The 20,083-nt window shown below is 53.8% G+C and overlaps 1 protein-coding gene and 1 non-coding gene across 3 annotated transcripts; one reads left to right on the plus strand and one right to left on the minus strand.

Moving 5' to 3' along the window:
* Positions 1-3,345: 3,345 nt before the first annotated feature.
* On the plus strand, positions 3,346-19,685 carry TMEM130 (transmembrane protein 130). Of its 2 annotated transcripts, none has more exons than XM_005225016.4 (8): positions 3,346-3,712; positions 10,375-10,680; positions 12,506-12,665; positions 13,654-13,820; positions 14,511-14,595; positions 15,631-15,833; positions 17,715-17,827; positions 18,298-19,685. In XM_005225016.4, the coding sequence occupies exons 1-8, from the start codon at positions 3,628-3,630 to the stop codon at positions 18,484-18,486; spliced, it is 1,308 nt and encodes a 435-aa protein (XP_005225073.1). In that variant the 5' UTR covers positions 3,346-3,627; the 3' UTR covers positions 18,487-19,685.
* Positions 9,369-9,441, minus strand: TRNAG-CCC (transfer RNA glycine (anticodon CCC)). Its single transcript has one exon. It is a non-coding gene; the product is annotated as a tRNA-Gly (tRNA).
* Positions 19,686-20,083: the final 398 nt, after the last annotated feature.

Here is a 20,083-nt window from a genome sequence, read left to right on the forward strand (position 1 = left end):
GTGGCTTACCCAACAGAACTTTATTTCTCATAGTTCTGGCAACTGAGAAGTTCAAGATCAAGGTGCCACCAAGGTAGATTTCATTCTGAGGCCTCTTCTCTTGGCTTGTGGTGGCATCATCTCACTGTGTGCTCTCTCAAGAGATCAATCTCTGGTGTTTGTTCCTCTTCTTATAAGGATACTAATCATATTGGATTAGGCCCCCACCCTTATGACTGCATTTAGCCTTAATTGCTTCTTTAAAGGTGCTGTCTCCAAATACAGTCACTTTGGGGGCTATGCCTTGACATATGAATTTCTCAAGGGATACAATTCAGAACATAATCAAATGTATAAATTTGTACCCTGTATGAACCCATAGGGCAGGATCAGCTGGGACACTACAGAGAATACAGGGAGCCCCAAAATATTCAGTCAGGTGGGCACGAGCAGTCTGCAGAAGTGGTCCCTGCATGGAGTGGGTCAGGGCCTCAGCCTGACTTTTTGAGAGTCACCAAGAACCCACTCTTCCTCTCTCTCCCTCCCTGATTACCTTTGCCTCACCTGTTGGGCTGGCCCTAAGGGTCCCACCCCTATGAAGAACCTTTCCCCCTGATGAATCAATAAATCCTCCCTAGGTCTCGTGTGAGTTTCAACAGGGTGACTGGGTGTGCTGAGGTCAAAAAATTCCAACAGACAATCTGGCAGAGTGGAGGTCTAGGCCTGGAATCATGGTGAATTCAACAAAGAGATAACCCTGAACTCCCTTTTGCCCCCTCCACACTACCATAGGATTTAACCCCAAAAGCCTCTCCAGAGCTGATCTGGGGTGACTTATCAGATCAGGGGCCCCCACTTCCCGCAGTTACATTTCCAGCGAAGGACAATGAGGATTTGTGGTAGGAAGATGAACACTATGGCTGCTGCCCTTCTGTTACCAAAGGGAAGTCTAATTATACTATTTTGCTAGGGCCAACAGACCAAAACACCTGCTTTAGAAAAATTTTCAGCAACAAGAATGTACCTCAAGACAGGTGCGGGGGGCGTCGCTGTGGTCCAGTGGTTAAGAATCTGCCTTGCAATGCAGGGGGCGTGGTTCCATCCCTGGTGCAGGAAGATCCCACATGCCTGGGCAACTAAGCCCACGCGCCACAACTTCTGAGCCTGCCTGCTGTAACCACGGAAGCCTGTGCGCCTAGAGCCCATGCTGTGCAGCAAGAGAAGCACCGCACTGAGAAGCCTGTGCACAGCAACTGGAGACTAGCTCCCACTCGCCACAAGAGATAAGGCCGCGCAGCAATGAAGACCCAGTACAGCCAAAAAGAAAGAAATAAATATCAAAATAACACTTCAAAAAAGACAGGTGCTGTGAGAGCCCAGAAGAAGGAAGGTTTCCGGCAGAGGTGATACATGTGAGAAATTAGACAAAGAAGACTCAGATCAACATCAGCTTCAGGGTGGCCTTTCCAGGTGGTTTCTGCGATTCTGGCTGCTGTAAAGTTACCTGATGTAATGTTACACATTTTTAAAAGTAATAAATGGGGATTTCCCTGGTGGTCCAGTGGCTAAGGCTCCATGCTCCCAAAGCAGGGGGCCAGGGGTTCGATCCCTGGTCAGGGAAGTAGATCCCACATGCTGCAACTAAGACCTAACACGGTCAAAGAAATAAATAAAAACAAATATTATAAAAAAAAAAATAAAAGTAATAAATGTTCTTATTCTTTTCATACAGTTAGTAAATTTTATTTTTTTAAAGAACGTGTTTGTCAGTTTAATTTTTTTTTAATTAAAAAAAATTGTATTTGGCTACACCACGGCATGTGGGTTCTTTAGTTGCAGCATGCAAACCCTTAGTTGAGGCATGTGGGATCGAATTCCCTGACCAGGGGTCAAACCCGGGCCTCCGGAGCTTGGAGTTTTAGGCATTGGACCACCAAGGAAGCTCGGCAGTTAGTGCATTTTAAAAGCCACTAACAGCCAGACTTTTGAATCATGTGAAATAGTTAAATATTTGAAACAATTTATAACCTTAACAGATTCTTTTCTTCTCAAGCACAATGTTCTTCTCAATTCCTGGTGGACAAGCAAAATTCTCCCAATTCCTTAAGCACTTCTCATGACGACAGCCAGCACTGATTGAGCACTTAACTACGTCCAAGTACAGACTTCCTTTGTGGCTCAGTGGGAAAGAATCCACCTGCCAACACAGGAGAGGAAGGTTAGATCTCTGGGATGGGACGATCCTCTGGAGAAGGAAATGGCAACCCAGTATTTTTGCCTGGGAAACCCAAACCCACTCCAGTATTTTTGCCTGGGAAATCCCATGGACAGAGGAGCCAGGTGGGCTATAGTCCGTGGGGCTGCAAAGAGTCACATGTGACTTGGCGACCAAACAACAGCAAATGTCCATGCACTGCTCTGTGTGTTCACTCGTTTTACCCTTACTGCAGTCTCATGGGGTCTTATTTTTCTTAAAGAAAACTGAATTGAGGCACCAGGACAGTTATGTGACTTTCTCAAGGTCACAGAGCTCTCAGGGAGAATGCAAAGTCTACTGGTATCTGTCCCCATGATGGTAACTGATCCCATCAGTGAGTGACATCTGTCTAGCACTTTTAACTTTCTTAAGGGGACTCACTCAAATCTGTCCCCCCCACCCCCTGGGGACCCCGCAGCTACTCCCCTGGTCCCACCCAACTCCCTCTCTCTGGGTGGGCTCTTTTGCCAAGGATGAGGGAGAGGCCCAGCTGGGACCAGGATTCAGGCTGCGGGTGTCCAGCCTTTAAGGTCAGCCAGACTGGCCTCCTTCTAGCAGAAAAGACTCGCTCTGTTCCTGTTAAGGCAGATGGAAGCCCCTGCTTGGGCCAAGGAGTGTCCAAGGAGCGGCCTGGTCTCTTCTCATCGCGGTTGTCTTGAGCGTCGCAAGGCCTCTGACAGCGCTGTGGGCCCAGGGACATAAGCCTCATTTTGCAGCAGGTGCAGAGAGGGTAACCAGAGGAAGGGCATCAGTGCCAACGCCTGCGCCTGGGCCCCTGTGCTCGGGTCCTTCTCTCTGGAGGGACACAGTTCTCAGGTCCACCGCCCAGCTCCGGGCACACGGTGGCTCCTCAGCGTTTCTTGAACGGAGGGCAGCATCTCCAAGCCGTGTGCGTCATGAGCGAAGGCGCCTGGAGAAAGAGCCCAAAGGGCCCTTCTAGAGGTTTCGCAGCGTCGCGCGCGCCTCTGGGGACGCTGAGTCAGAGTCGCCGGGCGCGGGCACGGACGCTTGGAGGGGAGGGGGCGCCGACTGGAGGAGCGGGCACCGGGGAGGGGAGGGATCGAGGGGAGAGGAGGGGCGCGGCGACGGGAGGGAGGAGGGGGCGCAGATTGGAGGAGCTGGGGCCTGGGGGGAGCCGGGAGGATCGCGGAGAGAGGCAGGGTGCAGCGGGGGCCGGGGAGGGGGCGCAACGCGGCTGACGTGGGCCGGGGTCGGCGCGGCGGGCCGTGGGCGGCGGCGACGCGCAGAGACTCCGCGATCCGAGGCGAGGACGAGCCTGCGCCGCGCCCGCACCTCCCCGCACCGCCCTCGCCGCGCGCCCCACGGGCGGCCGCCGCTGCAGTCGAGTCCAGCCGCGTCCCCTCGGCGTTCCAGCGGCTCCTGGCGCCGCCATGGCCCCGGCGCTCTGGTCGCGCCTCGGCCGCATCCTCTGGCTAGCCTGCCTCCTGCCCTTGGCCCCGGCTAGGGTGGCCGCAGGTAAGGCGCCGCGCGGATCGGCCGGCCGCCCTCCCCGGTCGGCCGCGCGCCGGGGGCCTCGGGGCGGTCTGGAGCCGGCGGCCTCGCCGGGAGCCGGGGCTGCGGAGGTGGCGCCCTGCGCCCTGTGCTCACCTCCCTCCTCTCCCGAGGCCGCGCACTGTGGAGGGGACCACGGCCCGACGGGCCTGTCCCTTCACCCCTGTCCCCTGAAGTCGCCGGCACTTGGGGGGCTCCCCGCGCCCCTCGCTTCTGCAGGCCCTCCAGATCGGCCCTGCCCTAAGAACGGCGTGGTGGCCGGGGCCTCCATCCCGGAGCCTGGGAGCCTCCAAGCCGCTGGAGGTGGGGGAGGATGCTGCAGGGGCACCGGGGATGCTGGGGTCGGTCGTCAAGCCACAGACCCCAGGGAGTGCGGCCAGATTGCCTCCAATGTTGCCTTATTGGGAGAGGCGTGCCACCCAGCTCCTGTCGGCTTCGGGGTGGTGGTTGGGGGCGGAGGGATGCGATTTTCAGAGCCCGGGAAGCCAGCCTGCCATTTCCTCTCTGGGAATGGTTTCCAAAATGGACCCCGAGCTGAATCCGCTGGGTACCACTCCATGTCCCCCGGGGCTGTGCTTCTAGCATCCCCACCTCCTCACCGCCCGAAGGCCAGCACCCCACTTTTCTGGGCCATTTTGGCGACAAAATAAAGGGGACCCAGGTTGGAGAGTTTGGAGTAGACTGTTGGCAGCTATTGGGTGCGTTCAAGATTATTGAATGCAGCTATTCAGTATTATCCAATATGTTCATCATGCCCCATCCCACCTTTAAAGAATGGTAGAGAGAAGAAGAGATGGAATCCTAACTTGTGAAATGAAAGCCACAAGGGAAAGTAAAAACCCTGCATCTTAGGAGTGAATGTTAAGAGAATTTTGTGTTTGGTCAGGATAATCTGCTTCTCCCTGGATATTCACATAGAAATGAGGTCTCTTGTCTGTTAGGTTTACAGATGTCCAGAAATGATCAATGTGGCCTAAATTGCCGGGAAAAAAAAAAAGTAGGAGGGGATTAATTCTTTGGAAATCATATGTAGTTCCCAGCCTGGCCTACTGCACCCATGATACAGTCGAAACAACTGAGATGCGGTTGGGGAAAACCCACAGGAGAGAAAGATTCAGAAGCCCTTTTGCAGCCTCCCCAGGTCTGAGTCAGACTCAGGCACACTTCCTGTACCAAGGGTTAAAGTCAGAAGTCGGTGTCCTGGACCATTCATTAATTCCAGGTTGTGTTGTTCACACTTCAGAGGTACTTTGGGAAGTGTTTTGGGCTGACAACATGTGCAAGGTGCAAAGGCCCATGTAACCCTTTTCTAGAAGGTTCTAGGGCCCCTGCAGGCTGTGTGATCAGGGAGTATGTACATGCTCCAGGTGGAATCCAAGGGAGCCTGCTGGTGGGCATTTTTCCATGGGTCAAGCTTCGTGGCTCTTGCCACTTCACATCTTGCTGTGGCCCTCTCAGCTCTGGGCCACTGGGGTGCCTGTGGGGTCCCTCAACCCTGGCCTGGGCTGCTCTATACTCCAAGGCCAGGGCACCTGGACTCCAGAACAGGAAACATGGATTTCGACGGGTAGGTTACCCGACCCGGGCTTGGTCCCTTCAGCCACAGGTGGCAAAGACTTCATGGCGCATTTCAGATTCTGGACAATTCTGAGACCCTGAAGACGAGGGGCAGCATCACCCAGGGGCTGTGAAATACCTGCTTTAAAAAACAAAAACACAAAGTACCCTTGGAGTCTCAGCGTTTGGATAGGTGGTGCAGGGGACGGCTCCCAGGAGCTGGGCCACTGCTGCTGTAGCTGCATTTGTTGTAGCCACATCCCCTGCCCTCCCCCACCCCGTCCCTCTGCCCAGCTGAGACGGCTGCCCCCCTATTCCATTCCCCTGGCAACCGATCCGCGTCGTCTCGTCCTCATCATCGTGCTGACATGCGCCCATCTTGCTGCAGATGCTGGCTGGCCATTAGCATGCAGCCGAACGTCCCTGCCACCTGCCAGCCTTGCTCTGGCCCACGCGCCTCTCCTTGTAGGGGGGGAGACGGTGGGCAAGAGCAAGAGGGGGAAGGGTGGAAATGGCCTCTCATCTCAGCACCTCCTTCTGCAGCAGCCTGGCCAAAGGCTGGCCCCCCACCACCGCCAGAGGCTGTCCCCCAGCCAGAGGGACTTAGCCTGGGGCAATGCAGATTTTCTCTGACCCCAGGCAGTAGCGTTATCCCCTGGGAGCCCTTGGGGATTCAGGTTCCCCAGTGTAAAATCTACACTGTTTGTTTGTTTGTTTTTTCAATTTAAAGAATCTTTGAAAGTTTTTTTTTTTTTTTTAGCTTTTATTTTATGTTGGAGTATAGCAGATTAATTGGAGAAGGCAATGGCACCCCACTCTAGTACTCTTGCCTGGAAAATCCCATGGACAGAGGAGCCTGGTAGGCTGCAGTCCACGGGGTCTCGAAGAGTCGGACACGACTGATCGACTTCACTTTTCACTTTTCACCTTCCTGCATTGGAGAAGGAAATGGCAACCCACTCCAGTGTTCTTGCCTGGAGAATCCCAGGGACGAGGGAGCCTGGTGGGTGGCCGTCTATGGGGTCACACAGAGTCGGACACAACTGAAGTGACTTAGCAGCAGCAGTAGCATAGCAGATTAATAACATGGTGATAATTTCAGGTGGACAGCAAAGGGACTCAGCCATACACTGTGTTTTCTTGGAGAGACTTCTGTCTGGAATTCTCTCTTTGAGATTAAGACACTGCTGGTCCCTTTTGCAATGCTAGCTCAGATGACTTTATAATTCAAAATATGGCATCAAGGAAAGGGATTCGGAACCGATGTGTAACATGAGTGACCAAAAGGCTGGAGACAGAGTCCCTAGTAGGGGCAGGCGACATGGTGTCGCAGGGTGAATGGGATCCAGCTGAGGACCCACTCAGTCACCTTCCAGTTTGGCTGAATCAACAGGTCTCTCGTGAACCCCACAAGGGCAGGGGGCACGTCCTATACTTCTGGGTCCCCTCAGAGCTGTGGGGTGGGGCCCAAGGAAGGGGCTCAGTCTGCAGCACCTGGATGAAGAGTTTCCTAGGGCAGCACCAGGTGGGCTGGTACCCCTGCCACACCCTTCTCTCCAGGTGCCACTCCACAGCACAGTGTCCAACCCCTACTTGGTGCCGAGTGCTTGACTAGGCTAGGAGGAGACGGGGATGACCCCTGTCCTGCCCTCAGGGAGCTTGCAGTGCAGTTAGGGGAAATGAGGAAATGTCTATCCCAACCCAGGGCGAGCTGTGTGCCAAGCTGTTGGAAGAGTGCTGAAGAGATGAGGGTGCCGGGGGTGGGGTGGGTAGGAGTCAGGGAGGGCTTCCTGGAAGAAGTTATATCCACAGACAGCTAGGTGAAGAAGAGCAGTGGGGACAGCATGTGCAAAGGCCTTGAGGCTATGAAGGACAGAGCAAGTGTTAAAGCTACAGCATGGATGTGCCAAGACATGAATGTGGATTCCCTCTACCGGGAGGCCAGCCCGTGATCAGATGAACTGTGCAGGAAGCTGCTTGCTGGGGTGGCTGAGAGTAGGGCAGGACTGGAGGCCAAGGGTCAGCGGGTAGGATGGAGCAGTCATCTACTGGATGGGGGCTCCCCAGGATGGCGCTAGTGGTAAAGAATCGCCTGCCAGTGCAGGAGACACAAGAGACATGGGCTCAATCCCTGGGTTGGGAAGATCCCCTGGAGGAGGAAATGGCAACCCACACCAGTATTCTTGCCTAGATAATCCCATGGACAGAGGAGCCTGGCAGGCTACAGTCCATGGGGTCGCAAAGAGTCAGACACGACTGGGTGACTGAGGACACACACACGCACACACGCAAAGTGTTCGTAGTGATGGAGAGGAGCAGCAAGAGTGGCAGGGGCCCAGGGACCCTCTAACCAGACAGAGAATGACAGGTACTGAGAATGGTAGGTTTGGGAGGGGAGAAAGCCAGGGGGTCTAGAGCCGGGGACCCCAGCCTCTGGGATTAATGCCTGATGATCTAAAGTGGAGCTGATGTAGTAATGAGAGAAATGAAGTGCACAATAAACGTGATACTCTTGAATCATCCTGAAAACATCCCTACCCCGCTCCCTACCCAGCTCAGTGGGAGAAGTATCTTCCACGAAACTGGCCCCAGGTGCCAAAAAGCCTGGGGACTGCTGCTGCATCCCTGGCCTACAGAACTTTGGATGATGAAGGATATATTTTCCATCTGTGCTGTCCGGGAGAGCTATGGCTCTTGAGTGCTTGAAATGTGGCTCTGGTGCAATGGAGGGACTGAAGTTTTTAGTATTAATTACATTTAAGTGATTAAACATAATGGCATGTGGTTAGTAGCTACTACATTACTGCTTAGTAGAATTGAAGTCACTGTTCCTGGGTTCCATCAGCATTTAGGAGGTACCAGAAGTCAAGGGAGGGGGTGCCTATGCCTGGGAAAGGGAGAGGTGGGAGGGGCTGAAATGATGGGGGTGGGTGTTGTGGTCCCTCCTCCCTTCCTTCTGTATCACCTCATCTGCCCAGGTGTGCCCTGCCACAGGCTGGACAGTCTCTAACCTCGCAAGCCCTTCAGACATCGCACCTGAAGAGGAAAACCCAAACTGCAGGAAAAGAGTTACCGAAACACGCAGTAGTGTTATTGATGAGAGGGAAGAGTTCTGGGAATTCAGATACACCTGCTTGAGGGATTATCTTGCAACCACTGAAGTTCACGTTAGGACCCCCTCGGACATCCTTTTGATGTGTCATGTGGAAAAAAAATCACGCAGAGTTGTGTGCAGAGGGTGATGCTGACGAAGTTGGAACTTTGGTGCATGAAAAAGAGCCAGAGGACCTTAATCTGTTAGCAGCTGTTGTTTTTTGGGGGGGTAGGGTAATAGGACACTTCTAATATTCTTCATGTGCATGTATTACTTTGCGTGTGTGTGGCCACGCTGTGCTGTGTGGCATGCGAGATTTTAGTTCCCCAGCCAGAGATCGAACCCATGCCCCCTGCATTGGGGGCATGGGATCTTAACCACTGAAGATTCCAGGGAAGTCCCTGTCTTAACTTTTATGATGGAAATAAACCTGATTTTTAAAATCTTACCCGTGAGTATGATAAAAATCTTCAGTTATCTAAAGCAGGTGAAGCATAATAACTTAGGAAGATGCTTGATATGCAAAACCAGCAACAACAGTGGAATAATCTCAGAGTAAGCATCATTTGAAAAAATAGCAGAAAATTGTCCAAATATAGTAAGAGAGACCGTTGCTGATTATTTTAAAAGTTTTCCTTTTTAAAAAAATTTTATACCTTTCTGTATTTTCAGATTATAATTAGTCTTACATTCAGTGTAAGACTGAATGGTCTTGGTCGGGTGGGGAGTATTATTTAAAAGGCCTCTTACATGGTCTCCATTCCATGTCCACAAGGCCCTGTTCTCTGTCTCTCTTTTGAAAAAATATTTGTTTATTTAAGAAAATTATTTATTTATATTATTTGGCCATGCCAGGTCTTCCTTGAGGCACATGGGATCTTTCTTCTTTGTTGCAGCATGCAGGATCTTTTTTTCAGTTGCAGCATGAGGAGTCTTTTTTTTTTCTCAGTTATGACATGAGGGATCTAGTTCCCTGACCAGGGATTGAACCCAGGCCCCCTGCATTGGGAGTGCAGAGTCTTAGCCACTGGACCACCAGGGAAGTCCCCAGGCCCTGTTCTCTGCTTGCAACCTGCAAGTCTTAATTCCCAGGTTCCCTGTAAGAGCTGTATGCCCAATATGTCAGTTCAAGTTCCTCAAGGAGCGGGCCCAGCTGGAATCAGAGCGCTCCCGTGCTGACCCCGGCCAAGACCCTGGAGGTCCCTGAGAACGTGTGGTCCCATGGAGCCTTTCTGTGATAACAAAGATCTGTATCCACAGTGTCCTCTCCCGTGACCCTTGGCCACATGCGGCCGTTGAGCCCTTGGAACATGGCCAGTGCGACCAAGAGAGTGGGTTTGAAGTTTGTTTCCTTTTGACTGAAGCTTCAGGAGCCCCACGTGGCAGTGGAACCAACCGTATCGGGTGGCTCAGATCTAGAAGCTCTCAGTTTGTGGATTTGCAGACTGAGACCAAAGAGAAGGGCCCAGTCTTGGATCACAGTGACCCTTCCTCCCGAGGCTTGTTCTGCCCTGCCAAGGCATGAGGCCTCTAAGGGGATCCAGATTCAGCTCTGTGTTTCAACTTGGAATTTTGTTTCACATGTAAAGCTCGGGCCCAAAGAGTGGGTGATGCGGGAGGGCGCCTTTCTGGGCAGCAGCTGCAGTGTTTCCTCCTGTGACATGAACTGATAGTCATTTTTGTAGCTGAGAAACCTGGCCAGGTCAGCAGACTCATGCTCTGTAAGGCCCTGCGTGGCTGGCATGAAAAAAGAAAATAAATTGAGACAGTGGAAAGAGTGTGGGTTTGGAGTCAGCTGGGCCTGGGTTCAAGTCTCCACTTGGCAATGTGCTAATCGTATAATCCTTGGGCTTGTCCCTTGACCTGACTCAGTTTCTCCACCCATGAGATGAATAGACGCCCACGCAGCGTGGGGCAGTGCCGGCTCCTGGCCATGCCCTCTCCTGAAACACAGCCTTTGTTTCTGGGTTCCTAGGCCTGTATGAACTTCAGCTCACCACCGATGGCCCTGCCACCACGGGGGCAGAGGTGACCATCATGGCCAGCCTGGTGGCCGATGACAACGGCAGCCTGGCCCTGCCCACCAGCACCCACCTCTACCGCTTCCACTGGATCCACACCCCGCTGCTGCTCACGGGGAAGGCGGACGAGGCTTTCAGCTCCACCATCCGCGTTGTGGGGAGCGTGCCCGGGGACTTCCCGATCTCCGTCTGGGTCACCACCGCCGACTGTGGGATGTGCCAGCCTGTGGCCAGGAGCCTCCTCGTCCTCCCCATCACAGGTGAGGACCTTCCCTCCTCGCTGATTTGCCTTCAGGCTCTTGGGGCAGAGAAAACAACCAGCCTGGCACAGGCATCACAACCATCACACATGGGCAGATTAGACCCATGGTTTTCAGTTGCTATCAGTTGAGTTAACAAAGGATCAGAAGATGGTAATACCCACTGCTGGCAGGGCTGTGCTGAAATGGACACAAAGTGCATATTTGCTACTGGGGTGTCAACTAATACAGGCCTTGGGAGAGGAGATGATCCAAATGTATCAATGGCTGTAAGTTATTTTAGTCTTCCGATCCTTCTTTCTCTTTCTCTCTTTCCCTATCCCCCCTACCCTACCCTTCTCTTTTTTCCCTTCTTCCTCCCTCACACCCTCCCTCCGTTCTCTCTATTTCCAAGAACTCCCTGCTTTCTTGGAGTTTACAATCAATTTTTTCTTCTTATTTATTTGGCTGCACTGGGTCTTATCTGCATGCAGGATCTTTAGTTCCAGCATGGGAACTCTTAATTGTAGCATGTGGAATCTAGTTCCCAGGCTCCCTACCTTGGAAGTGTGGAGTCTAAGCCACTGGACCACCAGGGAAGTCCCTGTGCTATGCTGTGTTGAATCATTCCTTTGCAACCCCATGGACTGTAGTCTGCCAGGCTCTTCTGTCCATGGGATTCTCCAGGCAAGAATACTGGAGTCAGTTGCCATGCCCTCCTCCAGGGGATCTTCCCGACCCAGGGATCAAACCCAGGTCTCCCACACTGCAGGCGGATTCTTTACTGTCTGAGCCACCAGGGAAGCCCAAGAATATTGGAGTGGGTTGCCTATCCCTTCTCCAGGGGATCTTCCTGACCCAGGAATCAAACCGGCATCTCCTGCATTGCAGGCAGATACTTTACCAGCTGAGCTACCAGGGAAGACGCCCCAGGGAAATCCCTACAATCTATTAAAGAACTTATCTTCAGGTAATAAACCTCCATTTGGGTAATGGTTTATGCACGAAAGTGTTCATCACAGTTTCTATAATAACAGAGGAAAATAGCAACAAGCTAAGTATGCAACTGTAAGAATACTGATATAATTTGTAATAATAATGATCTTTACAAAGAGTGTGTTTTAGCCTGAGAGAGTACTCATGCTTGTAAATTTTTAAAGATCAAAATGAAATTCTATGACCAATTTGATCAACTGTTTAATGTATGTATACCTTAAATATGTACACATGTGTACTTGGCAATGGGCTTCCCAGGTGGCTCAGTGGTAAGGAATCCACCTGCAGTGCCTGAGATGTGGTTCCATCCCTGGGTTGGGAAGATCCCCAGGAGAAGGAAATGGCAACCCACTCCAGGATTCTTGCCTGGAGAATCCCACGGACAGAGGAGCCTGGTGGGCTACAGTCCATGGGGTCGCAAAGTGTCAGACACGACTTAGTGACTAAACAACAACACATGTGGTCAGTAGAAATGCTCGTTTTTTTCTAGGCTCATCTAGTACTTTGAAGTATTTCCCAAGAATTGATTTAAAAGCCTGCGCATTTCCTTCTGGTCCTGGGCATCTTTGGCGCCAGAAAGTTCAGGGTCCTGGTGAAAGGGGTACAGGAGCGAACTGTACGTGTAAGACAGGAAGTGAGTCTTCACCAGCATCCACTGGCCTGGGGCAGTGCCTAGGAGGGGGGTGTATGCCTCTGTGTTCGGAGACCTGCAGGGTCCCCTCTTGTTACCACAACGGTGACAGTCAGGAGGTCGGGCGGGGGAGAGGCTGCCCTGCCAGCTGGCACATGGCTCTGCCCTCCTCCACCCTGGGGGCGGGGGACTCACCCTCCCATGGTTTCTCCCTCCCAGAGTTCCTCGTGGGGAACCTTGTGGTCACCCAGAACACCTCCCTGCCCTGGCCCAGCTCCTACCTCACCAAGACAGTCCTTAAAGTCTCCTTCCTCCTCCACGACCCCAGCAACTTCTTCAAGAATGCCTCGTTCCTCTACAGCTGGGACTTCGGAGACGGGTATGTTCTGACCCCCTTTGATGGCCCAGAGTTCTGGCCTGTGTGGAGTGCTCTGTACTCTGCTATCTTCACCTGCTCACTCTCACTCCGAACATGCCTTGCACACCTGCTCTATGCCAAACTCGGGGTCCCTGGGGACCAGTGTGAGCCAGTCTAATCCCTAACAAAACTTGTTCCAAATTTACAGATTTAAAATAGTAAACAGTAAACATAATAAACGAGGACTAGATTGGAATGTAGGCGATAATCCCCTGCAATTGAATAGTTTGGCAGTGGAGAAGGCATTTCTAAGAATACAAATAAAAGGTAGAAACTGTAAAGGAAAAAAAAATGCTAAGTTTGGCATCATCAGATTTAAAATTTGAAATGAAAGAAGCAAGTTGAGCCGAAAGATAATGGTTAAACTGGAAGAAAATATTTGGAAGGTATATAAACTTCATATATAAAGAGTATCAACAAATTAACAAAAATATTTTCTTTATTGTTACTCAAGTTCCTTTCAAAGTGATTCAGGTAATTGTAGAGAAAAAAGTCATAACTTAAGATGGAGGTATGATTCTTCCTGTCCTACAGATGAGAAAAGTAAGGCTGAGAGTTATGTATATAGGAAATTTGGAGCTGAGATTCAAAGCCAGATTTGTCTTAACTCCAAAGTTCATATTTCTCCCCTTCCCAGATCATCTCTATCTAACACACGGTCTTTCCTTGGTCTGGATGGGGTTGCAGAGCACTTCCTGGCAGGTAACAGGCGCCTGTTGCTAAGAGTTCTTCTACCTGTAACTTACAAGTCCAAAGATGACCAGCAGCCACTCCACCCATGTAGGTCAGCTGACCTCATGGCCTGGCTGGCCCTGGGGACTGCTGCTGAGGTGACATTTTTGCTTGCAAAATGACATTGGTCTGAATGTGTCACTGTACACCCAACCGCTGATCCTAAAAAGTCACGTGGATCACTTCTGTCATCTCTCCCCTCCCCAACACCGTACAGCACCCAGATGGTGACCAGAGATGGTACTGTCTATTATAACTATTCCATCATTGGATCCTTCACTGTGAAGGTCAAGGTGGTGGCAGGGTGGGAGCAGGTCACGCCGGACGCCGGGAAGGGCATTCTGCAGAAGACGGGTGACTTCTCTGCCTCGCTGAAGCTGCAAGGTGAGTCTCGAGGGGTTGGTGTGGGTTGAGTGTTTGGCTCGTCAAGGAGCCCTGGGTACCACTCCTTCCAGGGCTGGAGCACACACAGATCAGAGTGGCTTGCACAGCCTCTCTTCAGCTCCCTTGGCAGCCCTGTGAGGGTCTGTCATTGCCCACTTCTAAGAGGGCCCTGAAGGCCACGGAGGAGGTTGGGGGCACCGAGTGGCAGAGCGCAGACACTGTGCCGTGATAGGGTGCATCCCCATCACTCTCTCTTTCCGGCTACATTGTCCTGTCGGGAATGGGACGGCCCCAGTCGGCTGCACCGGGAGGGAGCCTCCAGACCCGCCGCTCCTGGCTTTGTCAAGACGGGGCACTGGGGCAGCTGCAGCCGATTTCTCAGTCATGCTAACAGGATGCTGGTCCCCTGCCCCACACACAGCCCAGATGGTGGGGAGGGAGGTGGTTATCCTAAGCCAGCCCCAGGTCCTGCTTACCAGAGTCCTTCTGGCTTCCCCCAGCGGTCTCAGTCTAAGCAGCTCCAGCATCTGCTGCTGATGGGGAAGCAGGACTCTGGATGTGACCTGTGACCTGCCCTTCCGGGGGGCCAAGTGGACGGGGTGGTGGTTGCACAGCCCAGGAACCCCGGGAACCCCGAGACAGCTGTCGTCAGCCACCAGGTATAACGAGGTTGTCTTCTTTGCTTTTCAGAAACCCTTCGAGGCATCCAAGTCTTCGGGCCCAACCTAATTCAGACCTTCCAAAAGATGGTAGTGACCTTGAACTTCCTGGGGAGGTGAGTGAAGCCTGGAGCACACTGTGCCTGATCTGTGGTCCTGTCCACACTCCCGCTGAGAGGCTCCTGACTTTGTTTCAGTTCAGTTCAGTCGTTCAGTTGTGTCCGACTCTGCGACCCCATGGACTACAGCACCCCAGGCTTCCCTGTCCATCACCAACTCCCAGAGCTTGCTCAAACTTATGTCCATCGAGTCAGTGATGCCATCCAACCATCTCATCTTCTGTTGTCCATTTCTCCTCCTGCCCTCAATCTTTCCCAGCATCAGGGTCTCTTCAGATGAGTCAGTTCTTTCCATCAGGTGGCCAAAGTATTGAGTTTCAGCTTCAGCATCAGTCCTTCCAGTGAATGTTCAGGACTGATTTCCTTTAGGATGGACTGCTTGGATCTCCTTGCAGTCCAAGGGACTCTCAAGAGTTCTCCAGCACCACAGTTGAAAAGCATCAGTTCTTCAGTGCTCAACTTTCTTTGTAGTCCAACTGTCACATCCATACGTGACAACTGGATTTCATCCCTGAGGGGACCCAAGTTAGGGAACACATGGAGTGACGAGCCCACCCTTCACTGGGCCATGGGAGAGTCACAGCATGACTCCATTCTCAGGGTCCAGGGGAGGGAACACGGGCCTTGTGGGGCTGTCTGCAATGTGGGAATGCCCTCACCCCTTCAAACCTATAGAAAGCCCACTTATCCTTTCAGACCCTACTCAAATGCCACCTCCTCCAGAAAGCCTTCCCTGACTTCCTCATTGAGAGCGTGCTTCTCTGTCCCCTTGACATACCAAGGGCGTCACTGGAGCATGCATTCTGCCTCGCCCAGCAGTCTGTGCATGTCCCTGTATGTGTCACTGCCCTGGCCTCCCCTTGCAGTCTCGGGCCATCTCTAATGTACTACCATGTTCCTGGAGGCCTGGGCACCTGGGTGTTCTTTCCTGGGAAGAACACTGAAGTTCACGGCTGCCTGACCTTTCTTGGACTTGGTCTGTGCTCACACCCTTTGGCAAGCTGAAAAAACATCCCCCCCATTTCCCTGCAGCCCCCCTCTGAACGTGTGCTGGCGTCTTAAGCCCGAGTGCCTCCCGCTGGAGGAAGGGGAATGCCACCCGGTGTCCGTGGACAGCACGGCTTACAACCTGACCCACATCTTCCGGGATCCCGGGGACTACTGCTTCAGCATCCAGGCTGAGAACGTCATCAGCAAGACGCACCAGTACCACAAGATCCAGGTGTGGCCCTCCAGTAAGTGACACTTTGCCTCTGCTCCCAGCAGAAATCAGTCAATCCTGCCACCATCGCCAGTCACCCTCGGTCCACCAATGGCCGTCAGCAGCCAATCCCACTATTACTAGAATCATCGGTAACCCTGCCGGCCCCAGTCAGCACCGTTGCCGACCACCCACAGCACCACCACCAAACTCTAGTGCCATCGGCCATTGCTCTAGCCCCCCGACACCAGCCGCCTTCAGTCCCAGCAACACCACCCTCAACACCAGCACCACTAGCCGTAACGTCTTCACGAGCCAGAGTCAGCGCTGCCGTAGCAACCACCCCGGCCACCGCCAGCACCGCTGTCAACGCCCCTGCTCCCAGCCCCGGCACCCACCATTTGGGCCAGCACCATCCATACCGTTGTGCCCTGGGATCGTCCCAACTTCAGCTCTCGTGTTGCCACCAGCGCTGCCAGTGGGCAGCGTCCCTCCCACACGTGACCTCTGCCTCCCTTGTCCCCAGCACGAGCCCTCCATCCTTCACTGCCGTCACACCCGCCCCATCACCTGCGTCTCAGTGTTTTCACTTCCACCAAAACAAGCATCTCCGATGGCGACTGTGCTGGCCTCACTGGGCTGTCAGAAGTCTCCCAGGGAGTGCAGGCAGCTCAGAAAGTGTGCAGTGCAGTCTTTCCCATTCACATGGGTGCCCAGCCTTCCCCCCGGGCATACTCTTCTCCAAACAGTCACATGGTCCAGCTGCTGGCTTGCAGCCGTGGGATTGACTGATGACAGCACCAGGTTCTCCCCTTCACTTCCAGGGGGTCCTCTGGAAATGTCCTCCCCCAGAAGAGGGCTTTCTTCTGTAGAGGAGAAAGGATCCCAGGCCCTAGGGATGGTCTTTCAGCTGCTCAGCCAGGTCCCACCCTGTGTAGTATTAAAGAGGACCCCCCCCCACCAGCTGCACTTTCCCCTAGGTTGACTCTATCAATGCACCAGATGTGTTACCACCCCCTTCAGTCTCCCAGTCCCTACTCCTTGAGCCGACTCCATGCTCTGCCCTGGGCCCTGGCTGACCCTGTGTGCCAGGTAGACTCTTTGACCTGTGGGCATCCCTGGGGGCCTTGGGCCCTGACTCCCCCGCACCTCCTGGGCACCGAGCGCCTGGGATCCCCTGCGTCCTGTGTGGAAAGCTGGCACTGCAGGTAATCCATGCTGCCTTTCCTCAAAGACAGATCCTTTTGGTGTGTGGTGGTGTCTCTACCCGGAGGAGAGTGGGAGAAGGGTGAGAAGGAACCCACACTTGCTGATCAGCTGCCTTGCACCTGCCTCACCTGGTTGCATCTCCACGGCCACCTCGTGGGTCAGCATGACTGTCAGGTCACCTGGGCAGAGCCAAGATTTGAACCCAGGACCCGCTGGGCTCTTCTTGCTCTGCCCTGTGGCTTCTCCGCAATAGGATCTAAGTGAGCAGGCCCAGAGCTGCTGGAGGTCACAGGGATGCTTGGGTGTCCTCATGCCCTGGCCTCCTTCCCCAACACAAGTCACCCCAGAGAGAAAGGAGGAAGCTGCTGGGTCTTTCATGGTCTAGGCTTGGAAGTTGTACGTCACCCCTCTGTCCTCTGCCGCTGTTTAGAAGCAAGTTGCTATGAGTCCAGCCCACGCTCTGGTGGGAAATTCAGTTGCACCCTTTGAAAGTTACTATCAAGTACCGCTTTAAAACCCCAACAGACCCTACCTTGGGTTTTGTGAAATCCTGGATTTGCCTATTGGAGTTGCCTGACTGGGACGCATGTACACAAAGAGGGAAACGGCTCTGGTGGGCTCTGTTCTCTCCCCCGAGCTGTACCCTGAGAGCTGGTATTCAGCACTGACTGCCCAGGCTCATGGCTCAACCCCCTCTTCCTCCTAGGCATCCAGCCGGCTGTCTTTGCTTTCCCGTGTGCCACGCTCATCACCATGATGCTGGCCTTCATCATGTACATGACCCTGAGGAATGCTGCTCACCAGAAGGACATGGTAGAGGTGGGTGCTCGGTGGGGTGGGGGGGCTGGACTCCTGGCCTTGACAGGAGAGGATCTGCAGAGAGGGCGAGGGGGAGACCAGGGGGTCTAGGAGGTGCTCTGGATGTCAGAGCAAGACCCCAGGGCTGGGGCTGAAGTACCCATGAAGCATCTGTAACTGGGGCCCCGTTGATAAACTTGGTTGCTTCTGATGTCACTTACCTCCTACTCTGCTTGCCCTTGGCCTGCCCGCCATGCCCACAAACTGGTAAAGGAGAGGGCAGCCAAAAGCAGGGGAAACCTAGAAAGCAGAAAAGCCAAGGGCACAGGGAAGCCCCATGTAGTGTCCGAAAGGTGTTTCTGTGCGTGCAGCAACCAGGCAGCTGAGCTTGTAAGAGGCTGCCCAGCCAGGCTGCTGAGCTTGTAAGGCCACCTCACGGGGCTGCAGGTGGGTGGGAGGGTGATTGACCCGTGGGGTTTTATTCACCATAGGTGGCTGATTTTGACTTTTCCCCCATGTCTGACAAGAACCCGGAGCCGCCCACTGGAGTCCGGTGCTGCTGCCAGATGTGCTGTGGGCCCTTCTTACTGGAGACGCAGTCTGAGTACCTGGAGGTCGTCCGCGAGAACCATGGGCTGCTGCCTCCCCTCTACAAGTCTGTCAAAACTTACACGGTCTGAGCGCCGCCCACACCCAACCCAGTTTCAGTGTTAACTGACTGCTGACCGGGAATTTTGGGCAGTGTCGGGGGCAGGCTGGTGCACGCCATGAGTGCGGGGCCATCCGCCCTGACCGGTCATCCATCTGTACAGTCTAGCCGCCTCCACAAGCGCCGCTCAGTCCCACCTCCCAGCAATCCATCCGTCCATGCGGCCGGAAGCCCCTTTCGGTCAGCCCTGCCCCACCCCTTGCCTTTGAGGAGGCCCCCAAGTGGGACTCCGACACTGGACGTGGTCCGTGTTCTCCCCTAGGTGTGCCCGCTGCCCCTCACAGATTTCTCCCCTATTTGGCACATTTGCCGTCCATCTGGGGTTCACACTTCCCTCCCCCAGGCAGCCCTGCCCAGGTCAGAGGGCTAGGAGGAAGCTCACAAATGGTTAATTTAAGGCTACATCACGAAAGATCTTACATACAGGGACAAGCACGCATGACGTCACCCAGACGTTTCAGACGACTTCCCCTCTCTCAGTTAGTTGCTTGCTGAGATGTCCCCTCGATCAGAGCTAAAAGGAAACCTGACCTTTCCCACGTGGCCCCGACAGCTCGGGGGCCTGGCTCCTGCCTTTGTGTGCTGTCCCAGGGGCTCCTGGGTCCCCTTCTGAGGAAACCCTGTTCTCCGTCTGCTTGCTGGGGGTCGGGTGGGGGGCAGGGCTAATGCTTTGTGAGTGTGAAGTGCTTCGTAGACAGCACTTTCTTTTATTGAGTCCCTGTCAACTTGCATTGAGGAAGAGGCTCTGTGGCAAAAGAGTCAGGCTGGGGGGAAACTTGGGTACCCTGTGCGGGGGACAGAGTTCTTGCCCCCTTAACTGCTCCCAGGGTGGCCTTGAGAGGGAAGAGGACTGGATGGAGCCCAGGGTGGGGGACCAGTCCACCCCTCTCCCTTTGGCCCAGTGGCCTGGGGGAGGCAGGTCAGGTGCAGAGAGTGTGGGTACAGAGGGAGCCCATGGTCGGGACCCCATCCACCGTGCAGGAGTGGGGAGCAACCTGGGCCTGTCTGGGGAGGGAGCAGGGCCGCGGAGGCCGAGCTCTGTCACCATAATTGTTTGCTCTCAGACTCTGTGCTGAAGACAGCATCCCCACCGTTGTACAGCTCATACTCATAAATACTGCCGTTATTGCTGAATAAAGCTTGTGTGCTCTGACGATAGCCAAGCCTTGAGCGGGTGGCTGAGTCTCTTCTTTTCCGTGCCTGGACGTTTGTGCCTTGCAGGCAGCAGGAAAGGTTCTTGGATGTAGCAGGACTTCCCCAACACATTCTCTGGCAGGTGCATGGGATGGAGCCGCTGTCCCGGGCTCCGGTCTCGGTTTGGACCAGTGGTTCTCAAACTGCTGCTTAGGCTGCCTCACAGACGATCGGGCTCCTGAGGGTCCCCTGGAGGTGGGTCCAGGCGCCCCCAGGTGATTCTTAAGTCTGAGACTCTGGGGGTGACTCCTGGTCAGGGTGGGACGTAGGCCGCACCTGGGAACTTGGAAATACTGATCCCTGGGCCCCATGCCACACCCGAAACAGCTCCGAGGAGCGGGCAGCCCCAGTGCACCCTCAAGTGTGAGAGCTTC

Source organism: Bos taurus, chromosome 25 (assembly GCF_002263795.3).
Source record: "Bos taurus isolate L1 Dominette 01449 registration number 42190680 breed Hereford chromosome 25, ARS-UCD2.0, whole genome shotgun sequence".
NCBI classification, from domain to species: domain Eukaryota; kingdom Metazoa; phylum Chordata; class Mammalia; order Artiodactyla; family Bovidae; genus Bos; species Bos taurus.